Source organism: Cherax quadricarinatus, chromosome 83, assembly GCF_038502225.1.
Source record: "Cherax quadricarinatus isolate ZL_2023a chromosome 83, ASM3850222v1, whole genome shotgun sequence".
Lineage (NCBI taxonomy): Eukaryota > Metazoa > Arthropoda > Malacostraca > Decapoda > Parastacidae > Cherax > Cherax quadricarinatus.
In genome coordinates this window covers 18,097,207-18,124,947 of record NC_091374.1, presented here as the reverse complement: position 1 = coordinate 18,124,947, position 27,741 = coordinate 18,097,207, and the positions used below count along the sequence as shown (strand labels likewise).

At 40.1% G+C, this 27,741-nt stretch overlaps 1 protein-coding gene across 4 annotated transcripts in view; it reads right to left on the bottom strand.

Annotated features, from left to right (window-relative positions):
• The window catches only part of spg (dedicator of cytokinesis spg), a 312,850-nt gene that overhangs the window by 213,886 nt on the left and 71,223 nt on the right, over nucleotides 1-27,741 (bottom strand). For all 4 annotated transcript variants that reach the window (XM_070102877.1, XM_070102878.1, XM_070102879.1 and 1 more), the window contains exons 14-15: nucleotides 13,993-14,152; nucleotides 6,783-7,055 (exon numbers count right to left, since the gene is read on the bottom strand). In XM_070102877.1, the coding sequence (XP_069958978.1) occupies nucleotides 6,783-7,055; nucleotides 13,993-14,152 (433 nt within the window). The remainder of the gene's footprint in view (nucleotides 1-6,782; nucleotides 7,056-13,992; nucleotides 14,153-27,741) is intronic.

Here is a 27,741-nt window from a genome sequence, read left to right as displayed (position 1 = left end):
CACCTCCTCCTAACTTCCACACTACAAATTCTCTGCATAATAATTAAGTCACACATTGCCCTTAGACACGACATCTCCACTGCCTCCAACCACCCCTCCTTGCTGCAGTATTTACAACCCATGCTTCACACCCACACAAGAGTGTTGGTATCACTATACCCTCGTCCATTCCCTTCTTGACTCCATGGATAACATTTCTGGTCTCAACAGCTATCCCAATGCACCACTCACCTTTTTTCCTTCATTGATTTTATGGTTAACCTCATCTGCTGACACTTCAACTCTCAAATATCAGAAAACATTCACTTCTTCCATACTCCCTCCCTCCAATGTGATACCTAATTTTTATCTAAATTGTTTGATACCCTCATCACCTTACTCTTATCTATGTTCACTTTAGATATCACTCTTAAATAGCAAATATCCCAAACTCCTCCTTTTAAGTGCAGGCATTGTACTTCCCACCTCCAGGACTCAAGTCTGGCTCACTGATTTCCCTGAATCCCTTCACAAAATATTACCCTCCTCACACTCCAACAGCTCATCAAGTTCCAAATGCCATTTGTCTCCACTCACTCCTAACACACACACATGCCTGCTGTATGTTCAAGCCTCTTGCACACGAAACTTCTTTTACTCCCCTCCCTCCATCCTATCCTAGGACAACCCCTACCCCTCCTTATCTCCACTACAGATTTATACACCCTCCAAATTATCCTATTATGCTCTAACCTCTGTAAACTACCTCACGAACCCCTCCTCAGCCCTCTGAATAATTCTTTTAGTAACTCCACACATTTTAATTTCCACACTACGAATTCTCCCCATAATATTTACACCACACACTGCTGTTAGACAACATACTTCCACTGCCTCCATCTTCTTTTTTGCTGCAACATTCACAACTCATGCTTCATACCCATTTACTAGTCCTGGTACCACTATATATTCACACATTGCCTTCTCTGCCTCCATGGATAACATTCTTTGTCTCTGCAGATACCTCAATGCTTCACCCACCTTTTTTTCTTCATCAGTTCTATGGTTTACCACGTCCTTCATAAACCCATCCGCCGACTAATCTACTCCCAAATATCTAAACAAATACACTTTTTTCATACTCTCTCCCTCCCATGTGATATCAAAATTTCCATTATCTAACTCACTTGATACCCTCAACACCTTACTTTTATCTATGTTCACTTTCAGATTTCTTACTTTACACACTTTTTTTTTTTTTTTTTTTTTTCAACAAGTCGGCCGTCTCCCACCGAGGCAGGGTGACCCAAAAAAGAAAGAAAATCCCCAAAAAGAAAATACTTTCATCATCATTCAACACTTTCACCACACTCGCACATTATCACTGTTTTTGCAGAGGTGCTCAGAATACAACAGTCTAGAAGCATAAACATATAAAGATACACAACATATCCCTCCAAACTGCCAATATCCCAAACCCCTCCTTTAAAGTGCAGGCATTGTACTTCCCATTTCCAGGACTCAAGTCCGACTATATGAAAATAACCGGTTTCCCTGAATCCCTTCACTAAATATTACCCTGCTCACACTCCAACAGATCGTCAGGTCCCAAGTACCATTCGTCTCCATTCACTCCTATCTAACACGCTCACGCACGCTTGCTGGAAGTCCAAGCCCCTTACCCACAAAACCTCCTTTACCCCCTCTCTCCAACCCTTTCGAGGACGACCCCTACCCCGCCTTCCTTCCCCTATAGATTTATATGCTTTCCATGTCATTCTACTGTGATCCATTCTCTCTAAATGACCAAACCACCTCAACAACCCCTCTTCTGCCCTCTGACTAATACTTTTATTAACTCCACACCTTCTCCTAAATTCCACACTCCGAATTTTCTGCATAATATTTACACCACACATTGCCCTTAAACAGGACATCTCCGCTGCCTCCAACCGTCTCCTCGCTGCTGCATTTACCACCCAAGCTTCACACCCATATAAGAGTGTTGGTACTACTATACTTTCATACATTCCCTTCTTTGCCTCCATAGATAACGTTTTTTGACTCCACATATACCTCAACGCACCACTCACCTTTTTTCCCTCATCAATTCTATGATTAACCTCATCCTTCATAAATCCATCCGCCGACACGTCAACTCCCAAGTATCTGAAAACATTCACTTCTTCCATACTCCTCCTCCCCAATTTGATATCCAATTTTTCTTTATCTAAATCATTTGACACCCTCATCACCTTACTCTTTTCTATGTTCACTTTCAACTTTCTACCTTTACACACATTCCCAAACTCATCCACTAACCTTTGCAATTTTTCTTTAGAATCTCCCATAAGCACAGTATCATCAGCAAAAAGTAACTGTGTCAATTCCCATTTTGAATTTGATTCCCCATAATTTAATCCCACCCCTCTCCCAAACACCCTAGCATTTACTTCCTTTACAACCCCATCTATAAATATATTAAACAACCATGGTGACATTACACATCCCTGTCTAAGACCTACTTTTACCGGGAAGTAGTCTCCCTCTCTTCTACACACCCTAACCTGAGCCTCACTATCCTCATAAAAACTCTTTACAGCATTTAATAACTTACCACCTATTCCATATACTTGCAACATCTGCCACATTGCTCCTCTATCCACTCTATCATATGCCTTTTCTAAATCCATAAATGCAATAAAAACTTCCCTATCTTTATCTAAATACTGTTCACATATATGCTTCAATGTAAACACCTGATCTACACATCCCCTACCCACTCTAAAACCTCCTTGCTCATCCGCAATCCTACATTCTGTCTTACCTCTAATTCTTTCAATTATAACCCTACCGTACACTTTTCCTGGTATACTCAGTAAGCTTATTCCTCTATAATTTTTACAGTCTCTTTTGTCCCCTTTCCCTTTATATAAAGGGACTATACATGCTCTCTGCCAATCCCTAGGTACCTTCCCCTCTTTCATACATTTATTAAACAAAAGTACCAACCACTCCAACACTATATCCCCCCCTGCTTTTAACATTTCTGTCATGATCCCATCAGTTCCAGCTGCTTTACCCCCTTTCATTTTACGTAATGCCTCACGTACCTCCCCCACACTTACATTCTGCTCTTCTTCACTCCTAAAAGATGGTATACCTCCCTGACCAGTGCATGAAATTACTGCCTCTGTTTCTTCCTTAACATTTAAAAGTTCCTCAAAATATTCTCGCCATCTACCCAATACCTCCATCTCCCCATCTACTAACTCCCCTACTCTGTTTTTAACTGACAAATCCATATTTTCCCTAGGCTTTCTTAACTTGTTTAACTCACTCCAAAATTTTTTCTTATTTTCATTAAAATTTCTTGACAGTGCCTCTCCCACTCTATCATCTGCTCTCCTTTTGCACTCTCTCACCACTCTCTTTACCTTTCTTTTACTCTCCATATACTCTGCTCTTCTTATAACACTTCTGCTTTGTAAAAACCTCTCATAAGCTACCTTTTTCTCTTTTATCACACCCTTTACTTCATCATTCCACCAATCACTCCTCTTTCCTCCTGCCCCCACCCTCCTATAACCACAAACTTCTGCCCCACATTCTAATACTGCATTTTTAAAACTATTCCAACCCTCTTCAACCCCCCCACTACTCATCTTTGCACTAGCCCACCTTTCTGCCAATAGTCGCTTATATCTCACCCGAACTTCCTCCTCCCTTAGTTTATACACTTTCACCTCCCTCTTACTTGTTGTTGCCACCTTCCTCTTTTCCCATCTACCTCTTACTCTAACTGTAGCTACAACTAAATAATGATCCGATATATCAGTTGCCCCTCTATAAACATGTACATCCTGGAGCCTACCCATCAACCTTTTATCCACCAATACATAATCTAATAAACTACTTTCATTACGTGCTACATCATACCTTGTATATTTATTTATCCTCTTTTTCATAAAATATGTATTACTTATTACCAAATTTCTTTCTACACATAGCTCAATTAAAGGCTCCCCATTTACATTTACCCCTGGCACCCCAAATTTACCTACTACTCCCTCCATAACATTTTTACCCACTTTAGCATTAAAATCCCCAACCACCATTACTCTCACACTTGATTCAAAACTCCCCACGCATTCACTCAACATTTCCCAAAATCTCTCTCTCTCCTCTACACTTCTCTCTTCTCCAGGTGCATACACGCTTATTATAACCCACTTTTCACATCCAATCTTTATTTTACTCCACATAATCCTTGAATTAATACATTTATAGTCCCTCTTTTCCTGCCATAGCTTATCCTTCAACATTATTGCTACTCCTTCTTTAGCTCTAACTCTATTTGAAACCCCTGACCTAATCCCATTTATTCCTCTCCACTGAAACTCTCCCACCCCCTTCAGCTTTGTTTCACTTAAAGCCAGGACATCCAGCTTCTTCTCATTCATAACATCCACAATCATCTCTTTCTTATCATCTGCACAACATCCACGCACATTCAGACTTCTAAAAGCACTATCAGCAAAAGTAACTTTGCCAACTCCAATTTTGCATTTGGTTCCCCATAATTTAATCCCACCCTTCTTCCCAATACGCTAACATTTACTACTTTTACAACTCCATCTATAAATATGTATATTAAACAACCATTGTGACATTACACTTCCCTATCAAAAGCCTACTTTTACTGGGAAGTAATCTCCCTCTCCTACAATCCTCATAAAAACTCTTTACATCATTTTACTTACTACCTATTCCATACACTTGCAACATCCTAGTTGAAGGATTCTTTTTTGCTGTAGTCAAATTCTGTTTAAATTTATCAGTTTTTAATAAACCAACCATTTCCCACTGAGGTAGGGTGACCCAGAGAGAGGAAACCTATTCACCAACATTCATTCAATTGCTGTCTTGCCACAAGTGTGCTGATATCAGTGTTCAGACGGCCATCCAAACTGAGACTTCCCCACTCCTTTACTTATCAGTTTTTTTTATTATTAACAAATCATTCATTTCCCACCAAGGCAGAGTGGCCCAAAAAAGAAAAACTTTCATCCATCACTGTCTTGCCAGAGGTGTGCTTACACTACAGTTATAAAACTCCAACATTAACACCTGTCCTTCAGAGTGCAGGCACTGTACTTACCATCTCCAGGACTTAAGTCCTTGCTCACATTCCAACAGCACATCAAGTCCTAAAAACTATTTGTCTCCATTCGCTCCTACCTAACAAGCTTATGCACGCTTGCTCGAAGTCTTTTACCCCCTCCCTCCAACTTTTCCTAAGCTGACCAATACCTCGCCTTCCCTCCACTGCAGATTTATAAACTCTCGAAGTCATTTTATTTCGTTCCATCCTCTCTACATGTCTGAACCACCTCAAGAACACCTCCTCAGTCCTTTGGATAATAGTTTTAGTAATCCCACACCTCCTCCTAATCTCCAAACTACGGATTCTCTGTATTATATTCACACCACACAATGCCATCAGACATGACATCTCTAATGCCTCTAGCCTTCTCCTTGTTGCAACATTCACCACCCATGCTTCATACCCATATAAGAGCATTGGTATAACTATATTCTCATATACGTACTCCCCTCTTTGCTTCCATGGATAAAGTTCTTTGTCTCCACGGATTCCTTCAGTGCACCACTCACCTTTTTCCCCTCATCAATTCTATGATTCTCCTTATCTATCATAGACATGTCCACTCCCAAATACATGTATCTGAAAACATTCACCTCCTCCATACAGTCTCCCTCCAATCTGATATTCACATTTTCATTACTTAATTTTTTTGTTATCCTCATCATCTTACTCTTTCCTATATTCACTTTTAATTTCCTTCTTGTACATACCCTACCAAACTCATCCACCAACTTCTGTAACTTCTCTTCAGAATCTCCCAAAAGCACAGTGTCATCAGCAAAGAGCAACTGTGACAACAACTACTATGTGTTAGATTTTTCATCTTTTAACCCCACCCCTCTTGCCAACACTTGAGAATTCACTTCTCTTACAACTCCATCTATGAATATATTGAACAACCATGGTGACATGACATACTTTTTTTTCCCCAACAAGTCAGCCGTCTCCCACCGAGGCAGGGTGACCCAAAAAGAAAATGATTTCATCATTCAACACTTTCACCTCACTCACACAATCACTGTTTTTGCAGAGGTGCCCAGATACAACAGTTTAGAAGCATATAAAACATACCCCTCCAAACTACAAACAACTGTTTATGCACCATAAATGCAGGCTAACCCCAATAAACAAACTGTACTCAGTCACTTGCTCTCTGGCTGTCTTTCCAGTAGAAGAGAGACAAAGGTATTCTATTTAATCCTTGGAACCAAATCATCACTACCTCTACTTCCATTCACTCCACATTCATATACACTTTTCATCAACCCATTTTGCTATTTTTCTACATAACCAACCCATATCAAGAGCCTCTCTTCTTACTCTTTGATATAATGCATTTCATACAACCATATCATCCTCCAATTTCTCTTAACACACAGGCCGTTTCCCAGCAAGGCACGGTGGCTCAAAAAAAAAAAAAAAAAATTCACCATCACCTACTCCATCACTGCCTTACCAAAGGGGCCCAAATACTGCAAAAATCCCCACCCCTCTAATTTTCTCACTCTAAAGAATGCAATTTACTTCAGTGAAATATTTTTGTCTCAACTAAAGTTGCACTGTACAAAGCAATTCTAACTTCCATACTGCCTGGAGATATAACAGTCATATAATAGTACAAAGAAAAATGACTTACCATTCTGAGTAAGCTTTGTTGAGCAAAGCAGAGTATCTATAATAATGCTTTCTTTGGGAGATCGCTGGAATGGTAGAGAGTAAATACAATCTACCGCTTCCTTGGAAAGGAAAGGCATATTCAGGTACTCCATGGGATTACTTAAACGTCCTCGTTCATCGCATTTATATACACAGAGCTCATGCGATCCATCACGCAAAGTTGTCCCTCCATCATCATCCATTAATCGTACAAATGAAAAACCAAATAATTTCTTCTCGTTCCTTTCACGTGCTGAAAAAAAATAATTTTTCAAATATTATATTTCATTTTATTCAATAAAAATAATAATTAAAATAATACTGTTTAAAAAAAATTACATGACTGGGTTACATAGCATGACCTAACAAGTCCATATAGTCATGCATAGAATTTTCAGTAGTCAAACTAGTGCTAAAACTATCTACACTAGCAAAGTGATACAATCAAGATGAAATCATTTAGATTATGAATTTGAAATAATTTTTGTTTAAAAAGTTAGTACAGGCTGACCATCACTAATCTGGCATCATCAGGACCTGTAGGGTTCCAGATTAGTGATTTTGTCAGATTCCAGAGTGGTTAGGTTCAAATACATTTAACCCAACGATGATATTTACACATGAGCAATTTCACCCACTTTATGCCCAATTTTGGCCCATTCCATTGTTCCAGTCTACCCAACTCATAGCTATTTTGCTAATATTTTTTCTATTCTGTTGATTGAGTACAAGAAACCTATTTCAACTACCCAATAAAGTGGTCAGAAATTGGTAATTTGGCCAATTTCACACAAATTTCAAGAGATGCCAATATCAAACTAGTGCAGACATTCCTAGCACTAAAATAACATTTGGGCCACCTCCCACTATGGTAGGGGGTGACCCATTAAACAAGGAACCTCTTACCATCATTCATTCAATCACTGTACTCGCCAACTTGTGGCTACAAAGGTCAATTCTCAGATCCTGACCCCCCACCTCTCAACTTCGCACTCTCCAGATTCACTCCCTCTTAGCCTCATGGACCATATCATACCTGTTCTTAAAACTCTATATGAAGTCTGCCTTCAGCATATCCTCATCAAGATCATTCCACTTCCTGAACACTATGAGACCAAAGAAATACTTCCTAATGTCCCTGAGGTAGCTCTCCTGGCTACCACACCAGCATGTAATATACAATATTTAAAGCACCCCAAAGCAATAAAATATACATACAGGTACACTCATTACTTACCCTAAAATATGTGAAGCCTTAATGTAGGGCGAGAGGTGAATATTCATTGTAGAAAGTCAAGTGTGGCAGCTCCCACACCTACATGAAATACATGACAAATTTAAGGAGCCCCAGAGCAATTATTATTATTACCATCGACATACTTTGTTAACTAAGTTTAATCATTTCTAACAACTACCCTTAGATACCATCGTAAATGAAAGAGGATGAGAGAGATACCTGGAGGTTATTCCGGGGATCAACGCCCCCGCGGCCCGGTCCATGACCAGGCCTGAGATGCTGAGAATCTAAACAAACATGAACACGTATTAATACCTGTCCAATTTTGGTTTATTCACATTTCATTTTGCATATGTTTGTGAAGGTTTTACCACAATTCGAACACCTTACATTGTGTACAAATTGTCTTCATGTTGGTGCAGTAGAATAAATAATAGTAAAACTCCCATTCTCATGCAACACACCATTTTTAGAGTGAATTCTTTCCATCACTCTGACAAGCCGTCTGGCTACCACATCTCATATTTACATCAAATTTTTCTATTGTGGGAGCATGTACAGTAGACCGTCATTTAACACAAGTTTATTTGGCACGATTTGGGTATAGCACAACTGAAGAATTGCAGCACAATTTTATACAACACTTCATAAAATTAATTTAACATGGTTCAGTTTGCAGGAGGGGAAAAAAATTCCCTTTTCCTCAAGCGGATGCCTTGTTGTGAATCAGCGTGAATCAAGGAGGAGGAGACCTCCTGCCATCCCCTGCCACCCCCCGACACCACCATCGCGGCATTCATACTTCATACGTGTCCAGTCCCTCTTCTTTGCTACGAGCTAGCTCTGTTTGTGAATTGTGTTTTGATATTTTAATTACCATTTCTTGTATCTGCCAAGCAATCATGACACCCAGTAGGCATACCAGTGTTGTTGAAAGTGGCAAGAAAAGGTATAAGCATTTAAGCATTAGAATAAACAAAGAAAACAGATATTAGACATGAGATAACCTGTGACTGTAATGAAGCTCGCTTTGTACACATAAAATGAGGTAAACACGAGTTTGTGTGATTGACTAACTGACTTGAATGAATGACTTGACTGACTGAATGACTTACTGACTTGACTTAACTGACTCACCGACTTTAACCCCTTCAGGGTCCAAGCCCCAAATCTGAAGTGGTGCCCCAGTGTCCAAGAATTTTCAAAAAAAAAAATTTGTTATTTTTTCTTATGAAATGGTAGAGAATCTTTTTGTGAAGGTAATAAAACAAAAAGTATGAAATTTGATGGAAAATTGACAAAATTATGCTCTCGCGAATTTTGATGTGTCAGCGATATTTACGAATTGGCGATTTTGCCGACTTTGACTCCCATTTTAGGCCAATTACATTATTCCAGTCAACCAAATTCTTAGCTATTTCACTAGTATTACTTCTATTCTATCGATTGAGCACAAGAAATCGCCAAGTCAACTGTTTCAACTACAAATTAAAGTGATCGGAAATTGTTAATTTGGCCAATTTAACACAAAGTTCAAAATATTCCAATTTCGAAATAGGGTCCAGAATAAACAATGTAGGTATTCCTGGAACTAAACTAACATTTCCTCTGTTCATTAGTTACGTTTTGAGGCTTTACAAATAAATTCCATTTTGATTTTTTATTCACATAATGAATTTTTATTCACACCAAAAAATAGAAGATTTACTGTTATGCAATACTGTAATAATTGTATAAATATCATCACCATATTTGTGAATGCATATTAGACCCACCAGCTGGCGTGTATTAGACATGTGAGGTCGTTTGTTTACTCTTGAATATCGGCAAAAATTTAACATTTCTGCTTCTTTGAGCTCAGTTTCAAGCCATTTCCAGTGCTAAAACCAATCAAAATCATCTCTATTTCTGTAATATGTCTTCCATTCTATCAAATGAGACCAAGAAATCCCAAATACAACTATAAAAAACATACGAAAAAACAGTGCAAACTAGCTGTTTTAATCGAAAAATCATGATTTGTTTTTTTTTCTCTAATTATACACAATGTGCTGCAGGATCTGTTTTATGTGGTGCACACATACCACATAGATGTATTCTCTCATATCTAGGCCCAAATGTACCACTTACAGCTTATCAGAGTGAGCTGAGCTCATGACGTAGATCTACGGTTTGGACCCTGAACGTAAAGCCGTAGATCTATGGGACGGACCCTGAAAGGGTTAATGAATGAATGATCTGATGGATTGAATGACTTAAAGTTAGACTTTTTCACTGAAGAGGACCCTGAAACGATGTCTAGAGCAGCTGATGCCTTACCGTCAATTGTATGATGTACTGTAGGGTAAAACAGAACAGAAATCCATTACAGAATTTATGCACACTCCAGTACAACCATTGACTTAAGTACCAGAACCTCTACCATCCACCTCAGCCTAGTAGGGTCACAGCATAACTCTCCACTCTCCACAATTATCCACAAACACCAGCACCCACAATTTAAGGTAAGAAAAGTTTAGCTTTTTGGGGGCTCCCAGGAACATAACCCTATTTTTTCCCTAAGTTCTTCAGTTCATATCACAGGGTTTTACCTAACATGGCATTATCAGGAACGTAACTAGTGTTAAATGACTGTACTTGACTCACGGAATCGTAATGACACGATTGCAAACAAACCATACCATGGGCGGGATTTAAACCCGTGGTCAGAGAGTCTCAAAACTCCAGACCGTCACGTTAGCTACTACTGGTCCAGTGGCTAACGCGACGGTCTGTAGTTTTGAGACTCTCTGACCGCGGGTTCAAATCCCGCCCGTGGTATGGACTGCCTACTGTATTATGATGTGTGGTGTTTATTATATAATTTAAAAAAAATACCATAGATGGATTAATGAAAATGTCTATATTAACCTAATATACAACATTTAATGTGCCGCATTATTATTATTTTTTTATTAACACATCGGCCGTTTCCCACCAAGGCAGGGTGGCCCAAAAAAGAAAAACTTTCATCATCATTCACTCCATCATTGTCTTGCCAGAGGCATGCTTACAATACAGTTATAAAACTGCAATATTAACACCCCTCGTTCAGAGTCAGCACTGTACTTCCCATCTCCAGGTATCTAGTCCAACCTGCCGGTGTCCCTGAATCCCTTTATAAATGTTACCTTACACTCCAACAGCATGTCAAGTCCCAAAAACCACTTGTCTCCATTTGCTCCTATCTAACATGCTCACACACGCTTGCTGGAAGCCCAAGCCCCTCGCACATAAAACTTCCTTTACCCCCTCCCTCCAACCTTTCCTAGGCCAACCAATACCCCGCCTTCCCTCCACTACAGATTTATACACTGTCGAAGTCATTCTATTTCGTTCCGCCTCTCTACATGTCCAAACCATCTCAATAACCCCTCCTCAGCCCTCTGGATGATAGTTTTGGTAATCCCACACCTCCCCGTAATCTCCAGACTATGGATTCTCTTCATTTTCACACCACACATTACCCTCAAATATGACATCTCATATTTGAGGGCAACATTCACCACCCATGCTTCACACCCATACAAGAGCGGTGGTATAACTATACACTCATACATTTCCCTATTTGCTTTCATGGATAAAGTTCTTTGTCTCTACAGACTCCTCAGTATACCACTCACCTTTTTCCCCTCATCAATTCTATGACTCACCTCATCTTTCATAGACCCATCTGACTACATGTTCACTCCCAAATATCTGAATACATTCACCTCCTCCATACTCTCTCCCTCCAACCTAATATCCAACCTTCAGTTTCCTAAATTTTTGGTTATCCTCATCACCTTACTCTTTCCTATATTCACTTTTAATATCCTTCTTTTACATACCCTAGCAAACTCATCAACCAACCTCTGCAACTTCTCTTCAGAATCCCCCAAAAGCACAGTGTCATCAGCAAAGAGCAACTGTGACAACTCCCACTTTGCGTTAGATTCTTTATCTTTTAACCCTGCACCTCTTGCCAACACCTTAGCATTCACTTCTCTTACAACTCCATCTATAAATATATTGAACAACCATGGTGACGACATACATCCCTGTCTAAGGCCTACTTTTACTGAGAAATAATCTCCCTCACACCTACACACACTAACCTGAGCCTCACTATCCTCGTAAAGACTCCTCACTGCTTTCAATAACCTACCCCCTATTCCATGCATTTGCAACATCTGCCACACTGCATCCGTATCCACCTTATCACACGCCTTTTCCAAATCCACAAATGCCACAAAAACCTCTTTACCCTTATTAAAATACTGTTCACCTATATGTTTCACTGCAAACACTTGATCTACACACCCCCTTCCCTTCCTAAAGCCTCCCTGTTCATCTGCTATCCTGCTTTTATAAGTTTTAAAATGTAATGATCATAAATATTTAATAGGTCAATTATATCTTCCAATGCTAGCTTTTTCATTTGCGACCTCTCCATTGTGACCAAAACTATTTTATTAGTTACAGAAATTATTGTATTTAAAGTGCCAGTTAAAAAAAACTAGGACACTGTACTTAATGTGGAAGTTTTGCAACCTCGACCACAGTAGTCAAAGTGCAAGATACCTAAATCCCTGTAGACAATGTGTAAGTCAAGCAACCTAAACCACTGCAGTCAAATGTGTAAGTCAAGACACAGTGGAACCTCAAAAATCGAAAGTATCACATATCGAACGTTTCGAAAATAGGACCATTTTTTCGGACAAACTGTGTCCCTGTTATCGAACGCACCCCTATTTTCAAACAGCCGGGTACAGGACCTGTCTGCCGCCCGCTCCATCCGTGTCCCTGCGCAGGCGCCGTGAGCAGTCTAGCTTTGTTTATGCTTGAGTGAACACTAACCTGCGCTCTCATTCACGCATTTTACGATTATTTCGTTGTGTTTAGTGCTTGTGGGACTGTGAAATAAGCTGCCATGGGCCCAAAGAAACTTGCTAGTGGTACCCCTGTGGTAAAGAAAGTGAGAAACACCATAGATGTGAAGAAGGAAATAATACAGAAGTATGAGAGTGGTGTGAGACTTCTTGAGCTTGCCAGGATGTATGGGAAAAACAAGTCGACCATCAGTTCTATCCTGTCAAAGAAAGAACAAATAAAAGGAAGCTGATGTTGCGAAAGGTGTTAATATAGGGAGTGGATGAGGTGCCTTCTTCAAAGATTAAGGAGATTTGTGCCAAGTGGAATGATGTCCAAATGTTTGTGCAGAAGTACCACACTGAGCAAGCTGAAACAAGCCATCTTTGCAACAAGTTCAGTGACAGAACCATGTCCCATTTTAGGGAAATGTTAGAGGCACCAGAAACAGAGGACTGTGGACAGTTATTTTGTGAGACAGGGGTCCAGTGATTCTCAAGCTGGTCCTAGTGGCATTAAAAGACAGAGAAGGGAAGTAACCCCAGAGAGGGCTTTACCTGAAGTAATCATGGAGGGAGATTTTCCTTCCAAACACTAACCCCAACTCCCTCTCTCCTCCTCCCTATCTTCCAGATGCCATCACCAATCTTCAATAAAGGTAAGTAAAAATGTTATTTTATATGTATTACTATACATAATTAAAAACTACAGTATTTGTTGTATGTAAAACTGTAATTAATCTCTATAAAATGTATTTTTTGTGTGAATATTTTTGGGTTTCTGGAACGAATTAATTGTATTTCCCTTATTTCTTATGGGAAATATTGCTTCGAATTTCAGACTTTTCGAATTTAGAACTAGGTCCTGGAACGGATTAAGTTCGATTTTTGAGGTTCCACTGTACATAGATCACTGCTGCCAATGTTGAAGTAAAGCAACCTACATCACTGTTGCGAGTCTCTCTCTCATTTCACAACTCATTTTCACAAACACAATTATCAAACTTTCAAAACAGAGCTGAAGCTTCAAATCTGAAATGCAACATAATATCAATGGAACTAACTTGAGCAATGTCTGTACTCTAGTCTGAGGTGTGCTCCTGCAAATTGGTCGATGGGAATGGCTACTTTAAGCCGTTCATTCCATCGTGGAGAATTGTTGTGGTACATGATCATAGATGAGTACTCTGGTGTCCCCTCATGACCCATACCACTGTAAATAGCCTGCAAGAGAAAACAAAAAATTAATTGACTACAGTACAGCACATAACTGTGTGTCTCAAAACAAACAATTTTTTTAACATGTTGGTCATCTCCCAGAATTGGCATACCTATAAAATTCCAATCATACCACAGCTGAACAAAGATGATCATATGTTTCTTAAGCATTATTTAAACCCCAAAAATCTCTGATGAAAATATGAAACCAAGTCTTTTTTCACACTAGAAAAAATCTGAATTTACAAACAAATAACCTGTAAATAGAAGACTGAAACCTATGATGACATGTGCCTAGTTAACCCCCTTAACTGTCCAAACATAGATTTACGTTCTCTCGCCAGTGCACCCCCCCCCCCCCCCAAAAAAAAAAAAAAAAAAAACTTTTTTTACATGTAATAAACTAAAAAAAAAAAAATTTTTAGAGTCAGTACTTATGGAAATATAAGGCCACAAAGTCAGCATTTGTCACTCACCTGACAGCAACATGAAGCACTGCCACTTGCAAAAGTCTTGCCGATATACCGTTTTCTCTCATATTTTTTAATTTACATAATTTTTATGTTCTGATAATTACAATTTGTAGTAGTTCTTGTGATTTCATAGCCAATCTTTGTTCTGAAACTAATATTAGGTACTGAAATAGTACTCAAATAGTCACAAACACAGTGACAGGTGAACATTTTCACCTACGATAGTCACATACTGTTCACAAATAACCCGCACATAGAAAAGAGGAGCTTATGACGACATTTCGGTCCGACTTGGACCATTCACACAGTCACACTAACGAGAAGTAGAGCAGGAAGGGTATATATAGGCAGGAAGTATATATAGGCAGAAGTGGTCCAAGTCAGACCGAAACGTCGTTGCAAGCTCCTCTCTTCTATGTGTGGGTTATTTGTGTATTGTTCCAGGCATGGTATTGTGCCTTTTTTTGTTATTCATATACTATTGTCTAGAAATATATAGTACAGCGGACCCTTGGTTATCAACCATTCCATTTATCGGCCAACTCTGTTATCGGCTGGTTTTTCGGCTTCCGGTTATCGGCTGTTATTTCGCTTATCAGCCGTACTGGACACATCCACCCGCCTGCCCTCCAGCCACTAGCGCATTTGCGAGTGAGTCTGGCTGTGTCTCTGGGCGAGTGAGGACACTTCTGCTCATTCATCCAATCATCAAGGAAGCTAATGTTGCAAAATGGAGTGTAGCAGGGAGGCAGGAGGCCAATGGAAAGGAGTCACTCTGACTTTATTTTGGGTTATCCTAGGTTCTTTACACACATGCTGTGGCAGGGAGGCAGAGTGTGTAGCAGGGAAATGGAGTGTGGAAGGGAGGTAGGGAGTGTAGCATGGGAAGTAGGGAGTGTAGCATAGGAGGGAGTGTAGCATAGGAGGGAGTGTAGCAGGAAAGGAGTGTAGTAGGGAGGCGGGGTGTAGCAGGGAGTGTAGTAGGCAGGGAGGAAAGTAACCCCAGAGAGGGCTTTGATACCTGAAGTCCTTATGGAGGGGGATTCCCCTTCCAAACAATAATCAGTCCTCCATCTTCCATAAGCCAACACAAGTCTTCAATAAAGGTATGTAATAGTGATTTAAATGATCATTTATTTTATTTAGTTATCATTGTTTTGTGTATGTAAAACTATAATTAATCTTTAAAAAATGTATTTTGTGTTAATATTTTTGGGTGTCGAATGGATTAATTGTATTTGCATTAACCCTTTGACTGTTTCGGTCGTATATAGACGTCTTACGCGCCAATGTTTCTGGCATGGTAATAAGTGTAAATTCTAGTGGCTTCAAATCAAGTGGGAGAAAGCTGGTAGGCCTACATGTTAGAGAATGGAACTGCGTGGTAGGTGTGCACCCTGTGAAAAAATCGGGGACTTAGTGGTGCATTGTGGGAATGCCATCTTTGTAGTCCTTGTTCACCATGCCTCGCAGTAAGAAGTACAGTGGACCCCCGGTTATTGGCAGTAATCCGTTCGTTCCTGAAGGTTGGCCAATAACCGAATTAATATTTCCCATAAGAATTAATGGAAATACAATTCATTCCAAACAAAAATATTCACAAAAAAAATCATTTTTTTTTTTACAATTATGTGAGTATTACATACCTTTATTGAAGGCTAATGCTGGCTTCTGGAAGATAGGGCGGAGGAAAGAGGGAAGAGTTAGTGTTTGGTACGGAAATCCCCCTCCATGAAAACTTGTTCCAGGCATTTTCTTTACAAGATTCTCATGCAACTGCTTTGCCTTCTCACAAATGATCGACTCCACAACACTGTATCCCACTAGTTCTTTTTCCTTAATCCACAATAATATTAACTCTTCCATCTCTTCCATTATCAGTGTCCTTTATTTAGTTAGAAAAGCTACTCCTTTTGCAACATTAGCATCTTTGATTTGTTCTTTCTTTGCCAGGATGGAAGTAATTGTTGATTTATTCTTGCTGTACATCCTGGCAAGTTCCACCACCTTCATACCTCTCTCAAACTTTTCTATCACTTCACACTTAAATTCCATGGTGTTTCTCACTTTCTTTACCACAGGAACTTTACTAGAAACTTTCTTTGGAGCCATGATTACTTATTTCACAGTTGCACTGCAAGAAAAACCACTAAAAACAATGGTAAACAAGCAAAATGTTTGGCTGTATGAGCAGAAGCTTCCTCAGTCACCGAGAGACAACGCCAAACTGAAGTTCAAGCTGCCCCAGCTGGCGGATGGACACGTCCAAAACGACCGATAACCGAGCGCCGAAAACCCTGCCGATAACTGAGTTGGCCGATAACCAAACCGGCCGATAACCGGGGGTCCACTGTACCTTACTCCTCACCGAATTGGAGGTCTTCTGTTCCTAAGTGATAGTTCTAACACCGATGGAAGTGCCAGTGAAAGTGAATTCCATGGTTTTCAAGAGGGTGTGACCGAAAGCAGTGCCCAGGATAACGTAATTAGTGATGAAAACCCAGATGTCCCTCAACCTTTCACCTCTGGTGCTGGGCCGTCTCATGCACATTCACCTTGCACCAGGACGAGAGGTGAGCAGTGAAAGTGATAATGATAGTGATTTCCAGGTTATTGAAAGCAGCTTGAGTTGCGACAGTGAGGAGGAATATTCGCCAGTGAAACAGCAGTATGTATGACACAGTATGCGTTCTGGTAGTGTGCCACATGCCATTCCAAGGTAAAAGAGTAAATCTCAGAGTACATCCCGTGTCCCTACACCATGACCTGAGAGTGAAGATGACGATATTGTTACAATGGGGATGTGTGGTGTGGGTGGGGCAACAGGTGTTGGTGTTGGCGGTGGCATGAGTTGTGGGGCACCAGTAGGGGCCCACACTGCTACCCATGCTAACTCAGCACAGCCACAACCACTCTCAACCACCCCCACACTCCACAACATCCACAACCACAACCTGCACAACCACAACCACCTTTCAATATCCAGAACCCAACAGCAGACCGCATCAGGATTGGCAGCAAGTTGCCAGGGAAAGCAACACATACTATAAGTACACCATGGCAAATACAATTCTTTCACCAATGTCACAGCTACACCTGTGGAAGGATCAACTGTGGCAGAGATGTACCTGTTCTTTGCCACAATAATGCTTATGCCACATGTGAATAAGCACACTGTCACCACATACTGATCGCCGGAATGCACGATTTCAACCCCAGGTTTTAGTGATATTATACCAGTGAATTGTTTTTTGATACTGTTATGTATGCTACACTTCTCAGACAAAACCAGGCCTGACAGAAACAACAGGTTATATAAGATCAGGAAAGTGTTCATTTACCTGAAACAAAATTGCTGTATGTATTTTTATCCCTTCAGGAAGCTTGTTATTGATGAGTCTTTCATTTTGTTCAATGGCAGATGGTTGTTCAAGCAGTATATACCAAGTAAGAGGAAACACTTTGGTATAAAGTTATTTGTACTGTGTGATTGCAAAAGTGGCCTGGTTCTGGATATAGCTGTGTACATTGTGAGTAATATACACAAATAACCCGCACATAAAAGAGAGAAGCTTACGACAACGTTTCGGTCCGACTTGGACCATTGACAAAGTCAATGGTCCAAGTCGGACCGAAACGTCGTCGTAAGCTTCTCTCTTTTATGTGCGGGTTATTTGTGTATCGTTCCAGTCACGGTATTGTGCCTTTTTGTTATTTATTTAATTGTGAGTAATACATTGAGAGATACCAGGAAGTTATTGGGTATGTCTGGTGATGTGGTTAGAACAATGATGGAACCATATCTTGGTAAGGGGCATATATTATTTACTGATAACTGGTACACAAGCCCCTTACTCAGTTATTTCTTGCAAGTGAACATGACAGATGTGTGTGGCACAGTGCGTGGTAATCATAAGCATATGCCTAGGTTCAACGCAGGCACTCACAGAGGTGAGGTGCAGGCCTTTGCTGCCAATGACATCATGGCATTTCAGTGGCACGACAAATGTGATGTCACATTTATGACATCAGTTCACCAAAACAAAATGGCAGACAGTGGCAGGCAGAATAGAGACCAATGAACCAATTCTAAAACCTGCAGCTGTGATGGACTACAACCTTGGTAATGAAAATAACCCTCGAAGCTATAATCTAGGTGAAGTAGAGCTTGATCATACAGAATGCGAAAAAGACTTGGGAGTCATGGTAAGCAGAAATCTAAAGCCAAGACAGCAGTGCCTTAGTGTGCGCAACAAGGCCAACAGATTACTTGGATTTATCTCAAGAAGTATAAGTAACAGAAGTCCAAAAGTTATTTTACAGCTCTATACATCACTAGTGAGGCCTCATTTAGATTATGCTGCTCAGTTTTGGTCCCCTTACTACAGGATGGATATAGACTCATTAGAGAACATACAAAGAATGACTAAAATGATTTACTGTGTAAGGAACCTCCCGTATGAAGATAGACTCAAAGCCTTAAATCTCCACTCTCTGGAGAGGCGTAGAATGAGGGGAGATATCATTGAAGTGTATAAGTGGATGACGGGCATAAACAAGGGAGATATTAATAAAGTACTGAGGGTGTCGAACCAGGTAAGAACCAGGAATAATGGATTTAAGTTGGATAAATTTAGATTTAGAAAGGACATAGGTAAGTACTGGTTTTCTAACAGAGTTGTAGATGCATGGAACAGTCTTCCCAGTGGGGTGATAGAGGCTAGGACCTTGGGTAGCTTTAAGAAGAGACTGGACAAATATATGAGTGGGAGGGGCTGGGTTTGATTGGTGTCATTGGGTACGGGAGTTATTTCTTGGGAAGCTTTAGGTAGTAGTCGTTTTGATAAGGACCTGCCTCGCATGGGCCAGTAGGCCTTCTGCAGTGTTCCTCCATTCTTATGTTCTTATGTTCTTATATGCACTTAGTAGACAAATGTGACATGCAGATTAGGTTTGCTGACTGTGTTCGCAAGAGTTATAAGTGGTACATAAAACTTTTTTTCCATCTTCTTGATAATTCTATGCTGAATATTTATAACATATACAAGCTGAAGACCAACAACAAGCCAAAATATGGTGAATTTTGTTTGTCAGTCATCAGACAAATAATATTCAAGTACCAAGGAGCAACACCTGCAATAGACCAGGTCCCATGAAATTACCAATACATGCCATCTTATCTGAGGCCTGGTGATCACTACCCCATACAACTGCCTCCTCCTGCTTTCAAGAAAAGTGCTCAGAAGAGGTGTTTTGTCTGTGCACAACACAAAACACCCACAAAAACACAGAGACACTCGTTTTACGTGCAAGGAGTGTGAAGTACCACTTTGGATATACCCACGTTTCAAAGACGTCCACAAGCTGCAGCAGTTCTAGGAAAGTGTTCAGTGACTGTACATTTGTATATACAGTGGAACCTCTACTTGCGAGTTTAATCCATTCCATGACCTTGCTCGCAACTGGATTTGCTCGTTTGCAGAGTCAATTTTCCTCATTTAAATTAATTGAAATGCGATTAATCTGTTCCAGTGGAATTCTGTACTTCAATAATTTCACTAATATCAACTCTACGGCTTCATGAATAATTTCGCTATCATCTATACAGTTATTTATCTATCACAGTTCATCTAATATGACATAAATAATATAAATAACATAGAAACTTGATATATACTCTAGAATGAATAAAATTATGTCATTCGTGTGGTGGTATGGGTGGTGTCGGCAGCCAACGAGAGTTTGTCTGGAGACAAGAAAACATACTCCTTGAATATTTCGCTATCATCAACTCTACAGCTTATTTATCTATCACAGTTCGTCTAATATGAAATAATAATATAAATCACACAGAAACCTAATATATACTCTAGAATGAATAAAATATGTCATTATGTAACATGTGGAGGCGACCACAACTGCTCCCTCTGTTGTGGTAAACACTGCCATCTAGTGACGGCCTTTTGAAGCCGTCTATTTAATTATTACATGTAGTACATTATTATTATATATGTATTATTATACATATTATATTATTATTATTATTATTATTATTATTATTATTACTGTATTATACTATTATTATTATGTGTATTATCTTTATACATATTATTATTATTATTTATTATTTTTTTTTCAACAAGTTGGCCGTCTCCCACCGAGGCAGGGTGATCCAAAAAGAAAGAAAATCCCCAAAAAGAAAATACTTTCATCATCATTCAACACTTTCACCTCACTCACACATAATCACTGTTTTTGCAGAGGTGCTCAGAACACAACAGCTTAGAAGCATATACGTATAAAGATACACAACATATCCCTCCAAACTGCTAATATCCCGAACCCCTCCTTTAGAGTGCAGGCATTGTACTTCCCATTTCCAGGACTCAAGTCCGGCTATATAAAAATAACCGGATTCCCTGAATCCCTTCACTAAATATTACCCTGCTCACACTCCAACAGATCGTCAGGTCCCAAATACCATTCGTCTCCATTCACTCCTATCGAACACGCTCATGCACACCTGCTGGAAGTCCAAGACCCTCGCCCACAAAACCTCCCTTATCCCTTCCTTCCAACCTTTTCGAGGATGACCCCTACACCGCCTTCCTTCTCCTACAGATTTAAATGCTCCCCATGTCATTCTACTTTGATCCATTCTCTCTAAATGACCAAACCACCTCAACAACCCCTCTTCAGCCCTCTGGCTAATACAGTGGTCCCTCGTTTTTCGTAATTAATCCGTTCCTGGAGCAGTTACTATAAACGAAATTTACGATTTACGAATCAATTTTCCCCATAAGAAATAATGTAAATACAATTAATCCATTCCTGACACCCAGAAGTATTAAATCAAAAAAATTTTTAACATGAAATATACATGTAGTACATAAACAAAACAATGGGAAATGATGAATGAAACATTAACAGTATAACACTTACCTTTATTGGAGATTCTTCTTAGTGTATGGGAGACTGGAGGAGGAGAGAGTGGACTGTTTATAGTTTGGAAGGGGAATCCCCTTCCATCAACACCTCAGGTACCCTTTGCTTTTCTGGGGTTGCTTCTCTTCCCTGTTTCTTAATGCCACTAGGACCACCTTGAGAGTCACTGGAGTCCTGTCTCACAAAATAACTGTGGAGAGAGCTCAGTTTCTGGCATCTCTTTAACACTTCCCTAAAATGGCCCAAGACTTTGTCACTGTACATGTTGCCAACCCGGCTTGCAACAACCTTGTCAGGGTGATGTTTCTCCATAAAGCTTTCCATCTTACCCCACATAGTAAAAATCTCTTTAATTTCTGAAGAAGGCACCTTCTTACATCTCACTTCCTCCTCCTCTGCAGCAAGATTCTGAGCTGCGATGTGTTGCTCTTCCTGCTGAAGCTCTTGCAGCTCCTCAGTGGTGAGCTCTTCATTGTGGTCTTCCACCAATTCTTCCACATCCTCCAAACTCACATCCAACCCCATGGAACTCCCCAGTGCCACAACTGATTTTACAACAGACATAGGCTCATTAGGGTCAGTCCCAAATCCTTCAAAATCCCTCTTGTCGACACAATCTGGCCACAATTTTCTCCAGGCAGAGTTCAAAGTCCTGGTAGTCACTCCCTCCCAAGCCATACCTATAAGGGTTATGCAGTGGAGGATGCTGAAGTGTTCTCTCCAAAATTCCCTTAGGGTCAAGTGAGTGTCTGTGGTCACAGTCAAGCACCTGTGAAACATTGCTTTTGTGTAGAGTTTTTTAAAGTTTGCAATAACCTGCTGGTCCATGGGTTGGAGGACAGGAGTGGTATTTGGGGGCAAGAACTTCACTGTGATGAACCCAAACTCCTCGAAAATTAGGTCATCCAAGTTTGGAGGATGAGCAGGTGCATTGTCCATTATTAGCACGCACTTGAGATCCAGTTTCTTTTCCAGGAGATACTCCTTCACACTAGGGCCAAACACTTCATTGAACCACTCAACGAAAATTTCCCTCGTGACTCATGCCTTACTATTAGATTTCCAAAACACACACAATTTACTCTTCATAACATTGTTTTTCCTGAACACTCTGGGATTTTCAGAATGGTACACTAGTAATGGCTTCACTTTGAAATCCCCACTAGCATTAGCACAGAACATTAGTGTCAGCCTGTCTTTCATAGGCTTGTGTCCTGGCATTGCCTTTTCCTCTTGTGTAATGAAGGTCCTCTTTGGCATTTTCTTCCAAAAGAGGCCTGTTTCGTCACAATTGAACACTTATTCAGGTTTCAGTCCTTCAGCCTCTATGTACTCCTGGAATTCATGCACATATTTTTCAGCCGCCTTGTGGTCCGAACTGGCAGCCTCACAATGCCTTGCCACACTGTGTATGCCAGTACGGTTCTTAAATCTCTCAAACCAGCCTTTGCTGGCCTTAAATTCACTCACTTCACCACTATTTGCAGGCAATTTCTTTACCAAATCTTCATGCAACTGCCTAGCCTTTTCACAAATAATCGAAGTCATAAGAGTATCTCCTGCTAATTGTTTCTAATTTATCCACACCAATAATAACTTCTCAACCTCTTCCAGTACTGGTGATCTCATTTTTGTCAGCATAGTTACTCCCTTTGCAACACCAGCATCCTTGATTTCCTTTTTCTTGGCCACTATGGAACATAAGGTTGTGTAGGGTTTCATAAGAACATGAGAACATAAGAAAGGAGGAACACTGCAGGAGGCCTGTTGGCCCATACTAGGCAGGTCCTTTACAATTCATCCCACTAACAAAACATTTGCCCAACCCAATTTTCAATGCCACCCAAGAAATAAGCTCTGATGTGAAAGTCCCACTAAAATCCAACCCCTCCCACTCATGTACTTATCCAACCTAAATTTGAAACTACCCAAAGTCCCAGCCTCAATAACCCAACTAGGTAGACTGTTCCACTCATCAACTACCCTATTTCCAAACCAATACTTTCCTATGTCCTTTCTAAATCTAAACTTATCTAATTTAAATCCATTACTGCGGGTTCTCTCTTGGAGAGACATCCTCAAGACCTTATTAATATTCCCTTTATTAATACCTATCTTCCACTTATACACTTCGATCAGGTCTCCCCTCATTCTTCGTCTAACAAGTGAATGTAACTTAAGATTCTTCAATCTTTCTTCATAAGGAAGATTTCTAATGCTACGTATTAATTTAGTCATCCTACGCTGAATGTTTTCTAATGAATTTATGTCCATTCTGTAATATGGAGACCAGAACTGAGCTGCATAATCTAGGTGAGGCCTTACTAATGATGTATAAAGCTGCAGTATGACCTCTGGACTTCTGTTGCTTACACTTCTTGATATAAATCCCAATAATCTATTTGCCTTATTACATACGCTTAGGCATTGCTGTCTTGGTTTAAGGTTGCTGCTCACCATAACCCCCAAGTCCTTTTCGCAAACTGTATGGCTAAGTTCTACATCATTTAACTTATAAGTACTAGGGTTATGGGCACTCCCAAGCTTCAGAACCTTGCATTTATCTACATTGAACTGCATCTGCCACTTTTCTGACCAAGAATAGAGTTTGTTTAAATCCTCCTGAAGTTCCATAACATCTACGTTTGAATCAATTATCCTACCTATCTTTGTGTCATCGGCGAATTTGCTCATATCACTAGTAATTCCCTCATCAAGATCATTGATATATATTATAAACAACAACGGGCCCAAGACTGATCCCTGTGGAACGCCACTTGTTACAGATCCCCACTCGGATTTAACCCCATTTATGGACACTCTCTGCTTCCTGTCAGTGAGCCATGACTCGATCCACGAGAGCACTTTTCCCCCAATGCCATGAGCTGCCACTTTCTTTAACAGTCTATGGTGCGGAACTCTATCAAATGCCTTACTAAAATCTAAGTAAATAATATCAAATTCTTTATCGTGGTCAACAGCCTCAAAAGCTTTACTGAAGAAAGTTAATAAATTAGTTAGACAAGACCAGCCTCTTGTGAATCCATGCTGAGTATCATTAATCAAGCTATGCTTATCGAGATGGCTTCTTATAATCTCAGCTATAATTGACTAGTAATTTGCCTACAATTGAGGTCAGGCTTATTGGGCAGTAATTTGACGGTAACGACTTGTCCCCTGTTTTAAAAATAGGAATTACATTAGCCATCTTCCACATATCAGACACTACACCTGTTTGAAGAGATAAATTAAAAATATTAGTTAATGGTTCACAGAGTTCCATTTTGCATTCCTTAAGAACCCTTGAAAAAACCTCATCAGGACCCGGCGACTTATTTTGCTTCAGTCTGTCTATCTGCTTCACAACCATTTCACTAGTGACTGTGATGTTACATAATTTATCTTCTTCTAGCCCACTATAAAAATTAATTACTGGAATATTGTTAGTGTCTTCCTGTGTAAAAACTGAGAGAAAATAATTATTAAAAATCGAGCACATTTCATTCTCTTTGTCAGTAAGGTGCCCATAGTTATTTTTAAGGGGACCTATCTTATCTCTAACTTTTGTTCTATAGACCTGGAAAAAACTTTTTGGGTTAGTTTTAGAATCCCTAGCAACTTTAATTTCATAGTCCCTTTTAGCTTTTCTTATCCCCTTTTTAATGTCCCTCTTAATGTCAATATACTGATTCATAAGATGACCCTCACCTCTTTTGATACGCCTATAAATTCCTTTCTTATGCCCTAGTAGATATTTGAGCCTATTATTCATCCATTTTGGGTCATTTCTATTTGATCTAATTTCTTTATATGGGATAAACGTTCTTTGAGCAGCATGTATAGTGTTCAGAAAACTGTCATATTGATATCTCACTTCGTTACCCCAGTCAACAGATGATAAGTGTTCTCTAAGCCCATCGTAATCTGCTAAGCGAAAATCTGGGACTGTTACTGAGTTATCGCTACTATCGTACTTCCATTCAATGCTAAATGCAATTGATTTGTGGTCGCCAGCACCAAGTTCCTCTGAAATTTCTAAATTATTAACAAGGGATTCATTGTTTGCCATAACTAAGTCAAGCAGGTTATTTCCCCTTGTAGGTTCTGTCACAAACTGCTTCAAAAAACAATCCTGAACTACTTCTAAGAAGTCGTATGATTCTAAATTCCCAGTCAAGAAATTCCAATCAATATGACTAAAGTTAAAGTCTCCTAGAATTACTACATTATCGTGCCTTGTGGCCTTAACAATTTCCTCCCATAGTAAACTCCCTTGGTCCCTATCTAAGTTTGGGGGACGGTATATCACTCCTAAAATCAGTCTTTCATGCCCCTCTGAAAATTCTATCCAAACAGACTCTGTATGTGTTACTTCAGACTTAATACCCGTTTTTATGCAACAGTTCAAGCGATTTCGGACATACAATGCCACCTCACCCCCCTTCCCGATACTTCTATCTACTTGGAACAATTTAAAACCCTGAATATGACATTCCGCAGGCATGTCCCGACTTTTTGAATTAAACCACGTCTCAGTTAAGGCAAATACATCAATGTAACCTGCACTAGCAACTAATCTCAACTCGTCCATCTTATTCCTAGCACTACGGCAATTAGCATAATAAACATTGAAAGACTCTCCTTTCTCTTTACCCTTCCTGCTCATTTCTGTTTTTCTACTAAACCTATTACTGTCCTTATCACCCAAAGTCCCTGGCTTTTCAATATCTACCTCGTTTTGCTTATTACTAGTTCCCCTAGAACTCGTAATATTACTACACTGGGACTTCACTGGTTTCCTGCCAAAACCCATACCACTAACTATTCCTAGTTTAAAGTCCTAACTGCTCACTCCACTGCAGTTGCCAGTGCTACCACCCCAGACCTAGATAAGTGAACCCCATCCCTGGCATACATGTCATTTCTGCCATAGAAGAGGTCCCAGTTGTCAATGAATGTTACCGCATTTTCCTTACAGTATTTGTCCAGCCAGTAATTGACACCAATTGCCCTGGACAACCATTCATTTCCAACTCCTCTCCTTGGCAAAATACCACATATGACAGGGTTCCCACCCTTACTCCTAATTATTTCTATTGCTGACCTATACCTGCTAATCAGGTCTTCACTCCTACGTCTGCCAACATCGTTGCCTCCAGCACTGAGACAGATAATAGGATTGCTCCCATTACCTCTCATGATGTCATCCAGACGGCTAACAATATCCTCCATCCCAGCCCCAGGAAAGCAAACTCTCTGTCTCCTACTCCTGTCCTTCAAGCAGAACGCCCTATCCATATACCTAACTTGGCTATCCCCAACAACAACAATATTCTTACCTTCCTTAATGTCGTTCGTCGTGACATTCCCAGTAGTCGACTCACATTCATCGGGTAGCACTGAGAATGTATTAGATGTTTCCACAACAGTTTCCACAGCAGTCTCTTTCTTCTTCATCGTTTCTATCTTTCCATTCGTCTTCTTGATCGTCAACTTCATTCCCTGCTGTCTAGCCACTGACCAGTTTCCCTTCTTGACCTGAGGACTCAAAACACGAGGACTACTACGAATCTTCTTGTTTTCCTCGTTCAGTCACCGAATCTCCAACTTCGCTATCCTCAATTCTTCCTTAAGCTGTTGGTAAAGTTGCTCGATGGAGGGCATCTTGCTTCAATTCGTAGAGAGCGCGCAAACAGGTCTTCACAGAGCTAAGTACACGTCAACACTGCGCAAAAGCCAACTCAATCAGGAGCTACTGCGCAGCACGTCCGCACGGCCCAATAGCGATGCGAACACTTACAAAGGCAAGAAATTCCTATAACAAAGGCAAGAAATTCCTATAACAAAGGCAAGAAATTCCTATGGACAGTTCGGCCACACTTGTACCACTTTCATATTGTTCGATGATGGTTTTCTTAAATTCAATCGTATTTCTCACCTTCTTTACCACAGGGTTGGCACTAGGAGCTTTCTTTGGAGCCATGGTAGCTTATTTAGTACTTGCAAGCACTAAAATAAATGGAATATTATGAAATATTTCGCTGGAGCACGTGAGGGGACCTTCGCTCACTGGTAAACAATGCCAGACTGGCTGCCGCCCCGGCTCACGCAGTGGGTACGCGTCCCGGACGAACTACGACTCGCGAGTCAACCTATGAAAAGCGAGTCCATGTTTAT